Source organism: Erpetoichthys calabaricus, chromosome 4, assembly GCF_900747795.2.
Source record: "Erpetoichthys calabaricus chromosome 4, fErpCal1.3, whole genome shotgun sequence".
Taxonomy (NCBI): Eukaryota; Metazoa; Chordata; class Cladistia; order Polypteriformes; family Polypteridae; genus Erpetoichthys; species Erpetoichthys calabaricus.
The window spans coordinates 309,237,133-309,253,586 of NC_041397.2; the positions used below are offsets into that span (position 1 = coordinate 309,237,133).

General features: G+C 37.5%; 2 protein-coding genes across 4 annotated transcripts in view; both read right to left on the reverse strand.

The window, feature by feature from the left end:
- Positions 1–16,454, reverse strand: part of LOC114641309 (olfactory receptor 10A2-like) — a 342,696-nt gene that overhangs the window by 251,993 nt on the left and 74,249 nt on the right. The window lies entirely within an intron of this gene.
- LOC114641318 (olfactory receptor 13G1-like) overlaps positions 1–16,454 on the reverse strand; it is a 56,824-nt gene that overhangs the window by 434 nt on the left and 39,936 nt on the right. The window contains exon 3 of the mRNA XM_051926711.1: positions 98–533. Within this exon, the coding sequence (XP_051782671.1) occupies positions 98–533 (436 nt within the window). The remainder of the gene's footprint in view (positions 1–97; positions 534–16,454) is intronic.

Genomic DNA, 16,454 nt, shown 5'->3' on the forward strand with positions numbered 1-16,454 from the left:
CATTAGTGCGACAAAAATAAAGTTCAGCGAGAAATATCATATATACTGTCATTGGCATGCCAGAGAGAACGTTGCATAATAAGATTCCTGCCCATACAGTTCGGCCATTTACGAGTTGAGGGTATCTCAAAGGGTGAATCACAGCGATATAGCGGTCACATGCCATTAGAGCCAAAAGAAAGCTTTCAAATATCTCAAGATGAAAGACCACGTACACCTGAAGCACGCAGGTGCCATATGGTACCGGAGACGTGTCAAAGAGAAGAAGAGCCATCATTTTAGGGATGAGGTTAGTGTTGTTTAGCAAGTCTATAACAGCCAGGGTAGCAATCAAAACAAACATGGGAGTGTGGAGTTGGTGGTTCAGGATTATTACCAGGAGGACCAAAATGTTTGCAACAAGGGTCATCAGATAAATGATAGCCAAGGCAACAACTGTGAAGCTTTGAATTTGTGATGTGACTTCACAGTGCAGCACAAACTCCGACACAAAGACGGTTTCATTGCGCATCGCTGTAGATTCCATCTTTAACCTGAAACAATAAAAAGAAAGAATGGTGAATGTTTGTAGTTGCAGTGTCGTGTGTGGTAATGGAGTCAGCGCAGCAAGTTTCTCCCAGATGATTAGTGTAATGAGATATAGAGTACAGCATTAGTTGGAATTGTTTCGTTACACTTAACAAATGTTTCTGATCAGTGCTGGGATGGGGACCAGCTTACCCAGTATGAATAACTACCAGTATGAGTGGAAGTGAGCACCTGAGTATTGCGTTTGTTGCTTCACGGGTGTGCGGAATAACCTTGGTGCCCACAGCTTTGGCATCACCCACTTCCTGGGACATCGACGATGGACTAGGACAATGAGGACAGATACAACAAAGTTGGTGCAAAAGTACAAAATGCTTTCATTCGCAAACAGTGTTTGAAAAAGTGAAACACAATTCTTCAAATAAATAATCTAGTGCCTATGTTTAAAATTGAACAAAAAATAAGTTACAATAAATACGATACTAACAATGATTGAAACACAGTCACAATCGGGAACTTTATCTTCTCTTCCCTCCCTCTCCAGTGTGTCTCTCTAACTTTTACTATACCTACTTACCATCCTCAGCTGGGGGAGAATCCAGTGAATGAAGTCAACCCTTCTAGGCCATCGTCCCAGCCACATTGGCCAGAACCTGCTAAGATGTCCAAAGCCTGACTCTGTTGTACTGTTAAACCAAACCACGGTTCAATGGCATCTATAGATGATCATTGCAGCCCTCAGCTGCTCCTGATCTTGGTGATCAACAGGAGTGACCTGCCTCTGGAGTACTGTTCCTCTCACACCCTAACAACACAACAACAACAACATTTATTACTATAGCATGTTTTCATACAAACAATGTAGCTCAAAGTGCTTTACAAGATGAAATAAAAAGAAAGTTAATATAAAACATAAACAAACAAGATTAGGCAATAGCATTATACAGTGTGTAACAAAGAAAAAAGGAAAGGTTGGAGAGCCAGGAGAACAGAAAAAAAAGGAAAGGTTGGATAGCCAGGAGGACTTAAAAAACAAGCAAACAAAAAAAAACTCCAGTTAGGCTCGAGAAAAAAACAAAATCTGCAGGGGCTCCAAGGCCAAAAGACCCCACTGGGCATTCTACCTAACACAGATGTCCTAAATTAGACCTCATGGTTTTCAAGCTTTACATGGAAGACTTTGATGATGATAGTCATGTAGACATATGGGACACCCACCAATCAATCCATAAACACAGGGGGCAGCATGGTGCATTGATCAGCTGTTGGTGGCGTAGATTGCTACCACAGAAGGACCAGAAAAGACAGCAGAGAATATTAAAGATAAGTATGGATTTCAGAACCCAGAGGAAAGTGATAATTCAATGCCCATATAGTCTATGTAAGAGCCAATCTTTGAAAGTTAAAGTTTTGAGTTAAACTCATATTAATGTTTGCTTTATTTGAATAGAATATAATTTCTTCTATAGTCATAGACAATGGTATAGTCTTTTCCCTCTATAAGTTAGCAAGATATAGAATCTTCTTACTATAACTGAGAAACAATGTGATAATAAGCTCTTGTTATGTTTAGAACAGGTCCCAGTAAACAGGGACTTGAAAGACCCATTCTCAGTTAGAAATGGGATAAGCATACAGTTTTCTGACCGCTTTGAAATGGTTCAGAAATGTTTTGAAATGGTTCAGAAATTATAAGTGTTTAGTAACGATTTTAGATGTAACAAGATTAAGCTTAGAACTAAATTTTTCTTATTATAATTTTTCCTTTTTTTTGCTATTTTAATTTTCTTTTTTGTGTGAACTGTTTTACTTTGAAACTTAACTAAACTTTTAAAAACGAAGATATTTTGTCTGTGGAATCATTTCTGCGTGTCAGGCCTTTGTTGAATCCCATTTTTTGAGTTGGAGCTGCTGAATTTTGGAAACTTTGGGAAAATGCAGCTACATTTTCGTCAGAGAACTTGCCATCTTAAGGCCTTGAAACTGGAATCTACCATCTGAGGACAGAGGACGCTTCTGCTCCTGAACTCGTCAATGAAAGAAAAAGAACTGAGTCATCCTGAGGTACTGTGCTGTTACCTTCTATCTCCGCATTATCGTAAATGAAAGCAAGGTCGCCGTACCTGAACTTGAAGACTTTAAGAGACTGTGATATTATAAAGACTTTGTGGATGATCGCTTTTGCTTTTGCCTGAGTTAATGAAGCCTCGCTATAAGGAAATATCTGCTTTGTTGGAACGTTCCTATTGTGACGTTTGTTGCTGTGAAGAGAACCAGCTGTCAGTCATTTGAGCTCTTATCATGGCAATGTCTAAGCATAACTCCAGTGAAATTAGTAGTGAATTGAGTACAGACTCGAAGCCAGAAAATGTAATCGGAGATCTTAAAGGTCACATAAGTCAGAGGAAAGATAAACTTTCTGTGCTTATAGCTGAAATAGAAAGTCTTAAAGACACTCCAGAAAATCATTCAGAAGTAGCTGAAAGACTTGAAAATTTTTGCGAGACGCACAGTGAGATAGAAGAGTTACATCAAAGGCTAATATCAATGCTGAGTAAAGAAGGCGCGATTACGAAACAGAAAACTACATTCGCCGAAAGCTGTAAGAATTGGAACGAATTTATTAATGTTACAAAGCTATGGCTGAAAGATGAACAGCTAGTTAATCAATTCGAAGAGATGCAATTGCAAGAACGGAATTGCTCAAAGTTGAAGGTGTGCTTCTCCGCAGTTAAAGTGCGCTTTGGATATTAAATGTGACTCTTTAGCCCAGAAAAGCGCTGCAACAGCATCATCACCTTCTTCGGCAGTGTTGGTTGAACAATCGACACTCGATAGAATCCTACAAAGGTTAGATGAACTCGAGTCGGAAAGGCAGGATCGACCAGTTTCCTCAGGGGCCCGTTCACAGACTTACAAACAAGATCTTGTTGACATGCTCATACAGAATCAAGCTGAATATCAGAAAGCAATCATTGAAATGGCTAAATCGTTAACTCAACAAAACACAGCTACTACTCCACCACCTCCAGCTCAGCGTGTTGAAGTACCACACAGGCAGGTCCCTTTATTTTCAGGTGACCCAATGACTTATACGAAATTTATCAGAGCCTTCGATCACGCTATAGGTGAAGTACTAGCAGACCCACAAGATAAATTAGATTATTTGATTCAATATACAAGAGGATCAGCTCAAGAAATGATAAATGGTTGTACTGTATTGCCACCAGATGAAGGTTATAAAAAGGCTAGAAAGCAGCTTGAAAGTTACTATGGCAACCAAGCGTTTGTAGTAGATGCCTACATAAGTAAAGCATTGAAGTGGCCTCAAATAAAACAAAAGGATGGGGAGGCCTTGAGAGACTATGCAACCTTTCTCGATAACTGTATGGACTCTATGACTAAATCTAAAAATCGAGCAGCATTTAATAGCAATGAAAATATCCGTACTATACTTTCAAAGCTCCTATATTCTGTACAAAATAAGTGGGGAGACATAGCCTATGAAATTGAAGAAGAAAAAAAAAGAGAAATAGAAATTCGCGATTTAACTATCTTTTTACATAAACAGGCTCCTGGGCAAAGGAACTGTGGGGCAGTAGTACTGACCACTGTCCTGTATTGCCACCCTAAAATCAGTAATATGTGACAACGTACAGATGAAGTACTGAACCTGCACTTTCAGTTGTGAGGTTCCAGAGAAGCAAACAAAACTGTTGTCCCCCACCATATTCATGCAGATCAAATGGTGGTTTTTCAAACCTGCTTAGTCCAATTCGGGTGTCAGAAAGTAGACGTGTACAGCGACAGCATTTATAGGCACAGTTCCTTAATGGGTCATCCCAGGTCTCACTCACACCCATCTGATAGTCCCACTCAAATTTGGAGGTTGCATCAAGGTTATTATAGTTTTGCCTTTTAATATTAATTTTTATTTTTATATTCTTTCTGACCTTACATGGAAATTCAGTTTAGTTTTAGTTTTCCTTCACTGTGTATTTTTAGTTTTAATTTAGTTTTTATTTTACAAAGACCCTTCTACGTTATTTATATATATATATTAGTTTCAGTTTTAGATTTATAATTGTGGTACTGTTAACACTAGAATTACCAGAGCCTATGAAAAAACTCGTAGATCCGTCCCACCTTAAATCGGTCCTTAAATCCTCTCCGCCATCATCTTTTGTTTTCTAAATGTGCCGATTAAGACAAGCTGCAAGCAGCCGGCTATTCCATCCCCCCGCTGACTTAGAACGTGCACGAACTTCTCCCAGCTCATGTCTTGACTGATTATCTGGGAGTGAAGTGGAGTTTTAGAGTGGAAATAATAAATCGTTATTTGGAACACATGCATTTCATGTGTGTTCCGTTTCTACAGTAATCTGTGCAAACACATTTTTGAAACAGAAACGTTTTTCATATTCTAGTAGTAAATGACAAAATGTAGGTATAAACTATATAACGTATGAAGCCTGAAGTCCAAATATCAAAGAAACATTTTCATGAAAGGTACAAATATAACAGAACAAGTGAGCTTTTATTCAGAAATATAACTGCAGAAAAAAAAGCCACCTTAGTGTGCGACATTGGCACTCATTTACTACGACTGTCGCCGTAGCGCAACAGTATCAGTTGCTGACTCTGAATCAGAAGGTCATGAGTTTGATCCTGCATGATTCCCTTTTGAGAAGTGAACTGCTCTTATTTTTACTATTTTAGAATAAAAAGATACATTTGATTTCAGTTTGTAACAGCCGGTGTAATTTATGATATTTGTAAAGGTTAGCTTTGTTTTAATTTTTTTTATTCACTTTTCATTCTCTCAGTCGCATTCAGGATCCTTCCCTACCCCATTTGACACTGCTGTTTTCACATAAAGACGCGCTATAGCTCTGCAGTGTATCACGATACATACGACCGCATGTTATTTTTCCCCCAATCTTGCCAGTCCCCACATGTTGCTGTATGCTGTTTCTTTTGTACTCCAGGACATGCAGAGGAAAGCATAGTAAAGAGCAGTAACTTCAGGGCTATATGCAATCATCAGACACTCCCCATCTGATACTGCTGTTTTCACATAAAGACGTGCTATAGCTCACCCAAGGAGCGCCCTTCCTACATTTACGACATGTGTACTTGTTGCAGTGTACACACCTCTCTGTGCTATAGTTCCTATTACACTAAACAAGCACCTGTAATTTGCAGCTCTATTCATTATCTCAAAACACCACGCACATTCACAGTAATTCCCAGTTATGTCCACCACTCACACCCACGCCCACAACCATACAGAACTGATTCCACATCAGAGAATTTCCAGTTCCAGCATAAATTCACATCCGATCTGACGCTGTTCGTTTTCAAATAATTTTGCATTTAGTGCGATGATGTTTTCACATATATTGTCTTTCTTTCAGGTGTGTAATAGAAACCACAGCATAGAGAGAAGTGAGTACATTGTAACAGGTACACACATTGTAAATGTAGGAAAGACGATCCTTGCGTGTGTGTGAACTGTTAACATTTGAATCTGATGATTGCATATAGCGCTGTCTTATTCAGTGAGCTTATTCAGTGCGCGCAAGAACATGCAGGTGGCCAGTTGCTGTGTGCTACAGCATGCTGACAGTGATCAACGCACATTTTAAAAAAAGAAAGAGACAAATATATGTGAGGTTTTGATGAAAACATTTTATGACGCGAATAGTACCAATCAGAAAACATCGTCGAAGTAATGCAATATTATTTGAAAATGAACATTGTCAGATTGGGTGTGATTTATACTGGCGCTGTTACTTAGAGTCAGATCAGAAGCTGAATAAGCTGAATAAGCTCCTGTTCTGACTCTAAGTAAAAAAGCATGAATTAATCAACAGAAATAACCGCGATCGACATTTTAAACTTAACGATTTACAGTGCATACCAATTTATAAATTTTATGTCCATTTGAGGCTACAAAGAAAAAAAAACACTTCCTCTCTAGCGGGGAATCGAACTCGGGTCTCTAAGGTACGGCAGGGCTGCTGTGCTCTGAGTCAGCAAATCTTAGCGTTACGCCACGGAGGGTGTTGTGTCATCCTTGAACCTTTTGTGAAAGTGTTTATTTGAAGTTTGGACGTCAGGCTTCACACATTCTATAATTTATGCCTACATTTTGTAACATTTATTACTAAAATATGAAAAAGTTTCTGTTTTAGCAATGTGTTTACACAGATTACTGTAGTAACGGAACACACATGAAATGCGTGTGTTCCAAATAACATCTATTATTTCCAGTGTAAAACTCCAGCAGTTCAGTCACTCCCAGATAATCAAACAAGGCATGAGCTAGGAAAACTTAATGAACGTTCTGCGACGGTTGGGGATGGAATAGCCGCTGCTTGCTGCTCGTCTTAATCAGCACATTTACAAGACAAAAGAGAGGTGAGAACGGTTTTAAGGTGGGTCGGATCTATGAGTTTTTTCATAGACTCTGGTAATTCTAGTGTTAAAGAGCTAATATGGAGTTTGTGTCAAAATGAGACAGAACTGTACACTTAGTGGGTTTGGATATAATATGAATTTAATGTTAGTGGAAGCTTACTACACTACATAACACGGTTTACTATTTGGTTTTGTTTTTGTCTGATAAAAACAAGCATAATCAAAACCAGGTATAATTTAAAAAATATTTTCTATGTCATTTGTGCTGAACAAATCTGCGCTGACTGTTGGCATTTTTTCGCTTTTCCTTTTATTGCCCAGAATGGGCCATTTTGTTATGAAATTTAGGTGAATTTTAAGGTGTGAGGGGTTTCTAATCTAAATGTCTACAGCCCACAACATATCCTGCTCCAAGACAATGTACGTATACTGAATGCCTTCAACATTTCATTCAAAAATCTCAAATATTAGGCTTTGTTATTTTCTGTCAGCCATATTGATCTCTGATTCCATCTTAGGCACAAACAATTTATAGACAAAATTTTGCCAACTGCAGGCATGAAAAGATATCAAAAACTTAGAAAACAGAATCTACTGTGTTCTGACAGGTGTGACCATGAAAATCACAGGGGCTTAGGAAGAAGAAGGCTCTTAGGCTTGAATCAGTGTGCAAACCCCACATAGCTGTATTGAGGGAAACAAAGAAAAACAAGCATGTAGTGTGAAAGTTAGGGGCAGTGAGACTTGAATAGCCCACCCATTAGAACAATAAACCCATAATGAGCAGAGCTTGAGTAGGTAATAAGAGTATGGACAGGCACAAAATGACAGATACAGCATCTGAGATTAAGAACAATATATATATTATCTAAACCTGTTTATCCAAAGCAGGATCATAGGAAACCTGGAGCCTACCCAGCAGGTTTGGATGCAAGGCAGGAAAAATCCCTGGTTTGCAATATGTATGATATGGCTGATGTTAAGAACAAAAAAAATATGATATTAAAACTGTTTTGAGAGAGAGAGAAACTTTGAAAAAATGGGGACAGATATTTTAAAACATTATTCTGCTACTAGATTATTTTCATAATATCAGGTATTTTGAGCTATGAATATTAACTAAAAAAGAGTAATTAATAAATATAGCATAATACAAAAACACATTAGTATGTTTAGCTTTTCATCACTTGGCAGACTCTCTTCTCCTACCTACCTGTAGTTCAGTAGAGACATTGCCAACTTGGGAATTTCACAAGGTTTGTATCGCTTTGTTGTTAAATGACGTTTTTAAGGCAAAAGTGATTGGTCAGCAACAATATGCTAATCTTGTATGATGACCTTCTCAGTCTCTCGGTCAGTGCTGTTTTATTTTCAAAAATCAGGAGTGGTCTCCTCTAGACTTTCTCGTGTACTCGGATATGCGGATGGATATTTGAGGAGCAAACCGCAAGAAAATGACTATATTATGTACATTAAAGAGACATCAACAACAATTCAAATCAACTTTATAATACATTGAACATTTATTATAAAAGTGAAGTTGAATAAATCGGACTCTGCAGCTGCATGAATAAAAAAATAATCGAGTATTCAGGTAAAGTAGCACTTTCGGTTGATGAATTTAGCCCAAAGGTTAATACAGATCTACAATTTTGGTGTAACAAACACATGCCAAATTTTATCTATCTATCGTTGGGTTTTTGAGTTATTGAGTTACACACACACACACACACACACACGCACACATACATAGTTCCAAAAAAAAAAAGGTATTTTCAGATTCGGGGAGGTCTAAAACATCAAGTTTCATCAAAACCTCAAGTTCAAATTTTTGTTCATGATTACTATACTTTCTGTAATACTTCGTGTGCGAAGTGGCAGGTGAATTACTGTCAACAAAATGCAGGCACCTGAGAAATAAGCTGAAATGTTACTCACTCATGATTTTTCTGTCCATACGGTAAAGTTTTTGTTGACCAGCACATCCCAATTTCAGGCATTTGAATTACATTGTGATATACAACAAGTGCAAAGAAAGACGACACATAAATAATTTTCTTTTCCACAGGCTTTACTCGCATATTTAGTTCGCTCTGTCACCGCAAATGCTGTGTGAACAGCCGCCCTTTGTCACCAGTTGCCGTACACTGGATGAATATGTGTGGGCGGCTCGTGGTGGATGACTTTCAGTTTTAGAGTTAAAAGTTATAAGGGTTAACAACTAACAGCAAGAATATTCATTCAAAAATGAAAATTATTTTTAGTAACTTATTATTTTATTTCAGTTAGTCATTCCAACTACTTTAATAGTTTTGTTTAGCTTTAGTTTTTATTTTAGTTTTAATTATTTTATTTCAGTTTACGAAAATGTTTTTTTAATAAGAGTTTCAGTTTTGATTTTAGTTTTCGTTAATTATAATAACCTTGGTTTGCATAAACCTAATGTGCACATGTTTGGGATGAGAGTGAATAGCCAAGATGAGGCATAAAAGAATGAGAGACCTCAGTGAGATTTGAGTCCCATCTCCTGTAAAGCAGCCCTATAAATGACATAATCTTGACTTGAAGCAAACTTACAAAGAAATACAGTGAAGAATGAACAAGCTGAACACTTTTCACAAATAATCAATTATGAACTCACCTTCAGATTATTAGGATTCTTTAACTTAATGTTTAGTGTTTGTCATATCTTCCAAAATGGACACTGCTGTCTTCCTTCTGACTTCTCTTTACCCCAGATGTTACCTGACAGGCCACACATACGAGTAGAGCTTTGTTCTTCTACTATTCATATATTTATCTGCTGTTGTGCCTTATATTGAAAACAAGGCTGTTTTTTACTTTTTAATGCTTGTCTTTATTATCTGTACTGATGACAAAAGTAAAATCACCACTCTTCCCTTATATTTATATGTTATGGAAGTTTTCTCTATTTCCCTTTGGAGATCTCTCCACAAACATGGAGCCCTAGGAGACTGGAGATCGGCTGCTGCTCTCTTTAGATTTTCCCATTTTGAAACTGGTGCTGGACTAAAATTAAAACTAAAAATAGAGGAGAGGAGCAAATGAAATCGTCAAAATGCATTCACAGAGCAAAGCAGCTCATTTACATCATTGGTGGTGGTTCACAAATTCTGTAAATATTGTGATTGTTTGCATGTCACTTTTAAAACTGGAGTCAGATTAAGAGACCGGCTGATAATCACAGAGAGAAACAGACAACTACAGGTTTAAAATCTACTGCCTGCGCCATTACATCTCATTCTGCTTATAGCCAGAACATGAAATAGAGATATCCCAGAATGCCTTGTGACTGACTAGTATCTTGTCCATGGTGGACACCCAATCAGACAGGAGTTTCCCTATTTCATTGTCAAGTGGTGATATTTCATTCTTTATGTTAACAATAATTTATACTGGTACCATTGTGCTTATACAGTAGATTAAAGAAAGCATTTAGTCCACTTCACTTTCTGCACACTTTATTGTGATTTCATTTTAAATGAATGAATTTTCCATTTTTGCCTGTCAATCAACATGCAATAAACCATAATGACAAAGTGAAAATATGTTTTCAGAAAGGCTTGCAAATTTAATAAAAATCAAAAACTTACATCTCTCATTTATCTAAGTATAAAATATACATTACCATTTATTTTTATTTAGCCCAACATCACACAAGAAATGCCTCAATGGGCTTTAACAGGCCCTGCCTTTTGACAGCCTCCCAGCTTTGAGTCTCTAAGAAGACAAGGAAAAAAAATGGAGAAACCTTGGGAAAGGCAGTTCAAAGAGAGACCCCTTTCCAGGTAGGTTGGGTGTGCAGTGGGTGTCAAGTAAAGGGGGTAAATACAACACAATACACAGAACACAAGTAATCCTCAATAAAATATAATAGTGCGATAGAAATAATACAAGTACAGAACAGAATTCAACAGTAGATGATATCACATAATACAATTTGGATTTGTTCAGAATATCTTCAGTGACCTCCATAATGTTAAGGACAAAGTCACATTTTTCCTTGATTTCTCCCTCTGCTCCACAAATCAAATATGACAAATCAAACAATTCATATGTTATTAACACATTTAGGGTGGATGTTGACTTTTGTCGACACAACATGTTGAGAGCAAATGACTAAAGTGGACGTTCAGGGGTAAAGCTGTAAATTTTGATAAAACTCATCATTATGTTTTAGGTAGACCCTCTTTGCTAGGAGGACTGTTAGACCCATTGACTTGACATCTAATCCCTGCATGCATGTGAGTAGTGTAGAGTAAATAACATCTAGAATGGCATCGACATTGGGCATGAGTGTGAAGTGATTGCACAAAGCAAAATACACCATGCATATTATTTATTTATTTATTGTGTACTATTGCTGAATAGGAATCTGACTTTTCAAAGTCCGATTTTGATGCAAGTTTTCTGGAGAACGAAAATGAAAGTCAGGTACCCACATCAGTGGCTGTCACAACAGCATTATAGGCCCCAGGGCAAAGCAGTACACTGGGGCCCCTACCTACACACAGGAATAAAAATGTAAATGGTCGATGGAATTAAACATATATTTATTGTATTAGTACTTCCAACAAAATCAGTGTTTAAACATTAAAAAACATGCTGTACAGCAAAGATGAATCAACACAAATGTTTGAATAATATGACATCAGCCTTGAAAAATACAAATATTTCAGCATATAAATATGATACTTAATTAGTAAATCATACAGACGGAGATGGCACAGATTGTTTTTACCTCATTGAGCAGATTGTATTGTTCGTATCGAGCCATCTTGGCACCGCACCCACTTCTATGGAGAGGAGCCACAGTACTAAATCCTGTCTATTTATACACAATTTGTCTACTTGTAGACTGATGAATATCTGAAATCTTTGAAATGACTTTATATCCCTTTCCAGCTTTATTCAAACCAACAATTTTTGATGGTAAATCTTTTAAGGCCTCTTTTGTGCACAGCATGCTTCATGTCTAGATCTGCCAGCCGTCCTCATTTTCCCAGACGTATCCTCATTTTTAACACGCCATGGACTGTCTGGTAGGAATTTATAAAATGTTTAAAATGTTCGGCACTTTGGTGCCTAAAATATAAAAATTTCCTTAATTCGAAAAAATCGAAAGCCGTACACCAATCAGCATTTACAGAAGTGGTGTGCACACTTTTTTCCCAGAATCTTCACTTCCATTCCCGTAGTAAACAAAGCAGATATTGACGAGAATTGTCGATGTCTGTCCAACTTGGCTTTTTCACTTCATCTTTTGAATTCAGCTTTATCTTCTTGGCAAGTAAACAGTTCATTATAAATGCTGTTCCTTTCCTTAATTATTTGTAATCCTAATTCACCGTAACTAAGTGAATTTATTCAAAATCAAAATTACAATTTCACGTTTTCTATGTGAGATCTCATTTTTGATTCTTCTTTCAGTTGCTTGGTTAAACAAGAAATTTCATCCAGGTTCAGTCTGTCGTATTTAAGTGTGAGTAAATACTGCTTTATAAATTTTAATGGAAAATATTGTTAATGCCACCCATTGTTTCAAAATGGATTTACAATTGTAAATGAATGAGTCAACTATTAAAGTTCCTGTTAATTAAAAAAAATAACTCATTTATTCTGTTGTATAAATTCAGTATCTTTTTGGTTATCAGTTAATCAAGTAATTTAATGATATTTTTGTAACTCTTTCATTTACATAAATTCAGGAATATCCATTATGCCCAGTACTTCACAGCAAGGTTATTAAAGTTAACGAAAATTTAAATCAAAACTAAAACTATTATTCAAATTTTTTTTTCTTAAACTGAAATAAAATAATTAACAAAACTGAAATGAAAAACTAACAACGAAGCGATACACACTTTATAAAATTCCCGAGTTGGCAACATCTCTACTGAACTACAGGTAGGTAGGGGAAGAGAGTCTGCCAAGTGATGAAAAGCTAAACATACTAATGTGTTGCTGTATTTATGCTATATTTATTCATTTCTCTTTTTTAGTAAATATTCACAGCTCAAAATACCTGATTTTATGAAAGTAACCTAGTAGCAGAATTATGTTTTAAAATATCTGTCCGTATTTTTTCAATGTTTCTCTCTCTCTCAAAATAGATGGCTGAAGTATCATATACTATTTGTTCTGAACAGTATCATACATATTGCATACCAGGGATTTATCCTGCCTTGCATCCAAACCTGCTGGGTAGGCTCCAGGTTTCCTTTGATCCTGCTCTGGATAAACTGGTTTAGATAATGTATGTATTGTTCTTAATCTCAGATGCTGTCTCTTGTCATTTTGTGCCTGTCTATACTCTTATCACCTGTGTTTTCTTTGCTTATTAAGGGTTTACTGTTCTTATGGGTGGGCTATTCAAGTCTCACTGCCCATAACCTTCACATTATATGCTTGTGTTTTTTAGTTTCCCTCAATACAGCTAGGTGGGGTCTGCACACTGATTCAAGCCTAGGAGCCCTGTTTTTCCTAAGCCCTAGTGATTTTCATGGTCACACCTGTCAGAACAGAGTAGATTCTGTTTTCTAATTTTTGATTTCTTTTCAGGATTGCAGGTGGCAAAATTCTGTATATAAATTGTTTGTGTCTGAGATGGAATCAGAGAGCAATATGGCTGGCAGAAAAAAAACAAAGCCCAGTATTTGAGATTTTTGAATGCAATGTTGAAGGCATTCATTATAAGCACATTGTCTTGGAGCAGGATATGTTGTATGCTGTAGACCAGGGGTCCCCAACTGCTGGAGAGAACTGCTGGCAACGGAGACTCACTCAGACTTTTCAGAACGCTCGGCGGGCGGGGCTTTGTAGCGGCGCAGAGAGAGGAGAGAGACCGAGGTGAGAGTGTATTACAACAAAGTATTTTTATGGTCCCGACAGTTTCTCCTTATGACACGAGTCTATAGAAATCTCATTACTATTAAGTATATTCAGCAGATACTTTCATTACAATGAAGTGACCTTGAAATGCTTGAATGAATCATCCACAGAGCAGTTAGATCTGTGGTTGCAGCTCAGTTGTGCACATTTGCACAACGATCCCCAAACAGAAACATTGTAAAAAAATTTTCTCATACTGTTTTTTTTGCTGTTTATATTTTCGGTGGTTTTCACTGATGCCTTTTGCTTACTGCTCATCAACATTTGAAAAACATCCATTGGAATGTAACTCATTGTCACCCTCCTATAGAAACGTTAGACACAAAAAAATGATAACAGTGTTAGTGTTTGTGATGTGCAATTTGTTGGAATGCCAAATGCAATGCATATGGCTTTGTTATATGCAAAAAAAGAAGAAAAATCTCAGGTTGCAAATGTATGCGAACTGCTGCATTTAAAAGGTTCAGTGATGCTCGTTCAAGAAACATTCCTATTAATGCGGCTCTCATTCAAGACAATGTGAGGTTTCTAAACTCTCTTGGGACCTCCGTCAACTAGACAACACGCCGAAGACCATCCCAAAGTGCAATCACCACGTCTGTTTAAGACTGTTTATCTGTTGCCGAGGCACAGCAGACTCACAGCTCTACTGTGGAGCAATCGCACTTCAGGACGCACTTCAGCGTGATGTTCCCGTTGGGTGGGGGGGAATCCCAGGGGATCCCAAAAGAGTTCAGAAACCTCACAATATGAACTGGCATTCAGGCACTAGGGCACCCCAGCTTTACCCACTCTGCAGACTCCATATCCAGCCAGGTTGGAGAAGTGCTGGAGGAGCCTGAGGAGGAAAATCTGAGGCAGCGGTGGAGCAGCAGCATGTGGGGCAGAGGCAGAAGATACCCGTTGTTCAAGTTAGCAGATAAAGTGGCTGCATTCAAAGCCAAATTTGTTTTATGGGGCCGACAAGTGAACATTGGGATTTTTGATATGTTTCAAACGTTAGCAGAGGTTGTTAAAGACAGTGGCGTAGCGTAGTGGGGGCGGCAGGGGCGACCCGCCCCGGGCGGCACTTTTAGGGGGTGGCAAAATTTCACAATAAATAATAATAATATCTTGTAAAAATTTGAACCATACCTAAATAAGGGGGCGGCGGAATTTTCCTCCACCCCGGGCGGCTGACACCCATGCTACGCTACTGGTTAAAGATACCAAGCCAGGGTCTTCTTTCTCCCAGCTGGGGTATGATCACCTATTTCAGCTTTCAATAGAGTCTGAGCATTATTCCCAACCAGAAAAGAACCCTGAAATGGTAAGGAATGGATCTGTGACCCATTTGTGAATAAGCCAGGTGAATCAACTTTGTCTGTGCTTGAAGAGGATCAACTGCTTGAGGTTGCAAATGATGGTGGCCTTAAAAGTATGTTTGAAACAACTTCAAATCTCCATACGTTTTAGATTAAACGCGGAAATATCCTGAGGTTGCCACTGAAAAGTCTGCTTCCATTTCCAACATCCAATCTTTGTAAGGCAGTGTTTTCTGCAGTGACAGCAACCAAAACGAGATTACGGAGTAGACTGAATATGAGCAACACACTTCGTGTATCACTGTCTTCCATCGTGCCCAAAGGGGATTGTCTGGTTGCAGCAACACAAGCTCAGGGCTCCCACTGATTCTGCATTATGGTAAGTTGTATAATTTCTATTATGATATTCTAATTTAATAATAATAGAAATGTAATGTAAATTGTGTATAAAACTGCCCTATGAACCCTCCCCAAATCCTCAAACCCCCTCTTCCCAAGTACCCCCGGTCCCTGGAAAAATTTGCTTCTAGTAAAGTGGTCATTGATGTCAAAAAGGTTGGGGACCTCTGCTGTAGACATTTAGAGTAAAAAACCCTCACACCTTAAAATTCACCTAAATTTCATTACAAATTGGCCCATTCTGGGCAATAAAAGGAAAAGGAAAAAAGTGCCAACAGTCAGCACAGATTTGTAGAGGAGAAATGACACAGAAAATATTTAAAAACTTATAACATTGTGTAAAATTGTTCATATTTAGTACCTGGTCTTGATTATGCTTGTTTTTTTCAGACAAAAAAACCCAAAAACAAATAGTAAACTGTGTTGTGTAGTGTAGTAAGCTTCCACTAACATTAAACTCATATCCAAACCAGTAAAGTGTACAGTTCTGTCTTATTGTGACACAAAAACTAAGTTCCATAGTAGCTCTTTAACTGCACCATAATTACTAAAACGAAAACTGAAACTAATATATATATAAATAAAATAGGAATGTCTTTGTAAGATAAAAACTAAAAATACACGGTGAAGGAAAACTAAAACTAAAGTAAATTTCCATGTAAGGTCAGAAGAAATATAGAAATAAAAACTATAATAACTTTGGGTCTTACTAGCATAACATCTCTTGACTCAAATATAAGAGTTTTTATGATATCCCCTAACATTTGATTTGCCTTTATAATTGCTTCTGCACATTGCTTAGATCCGGGGTACTCAATAGGCGGACTCCGGTCCGCATCCGGACCCAAATACGGTTAAATCTGGACCGACGCCAAAACAAACATGCAA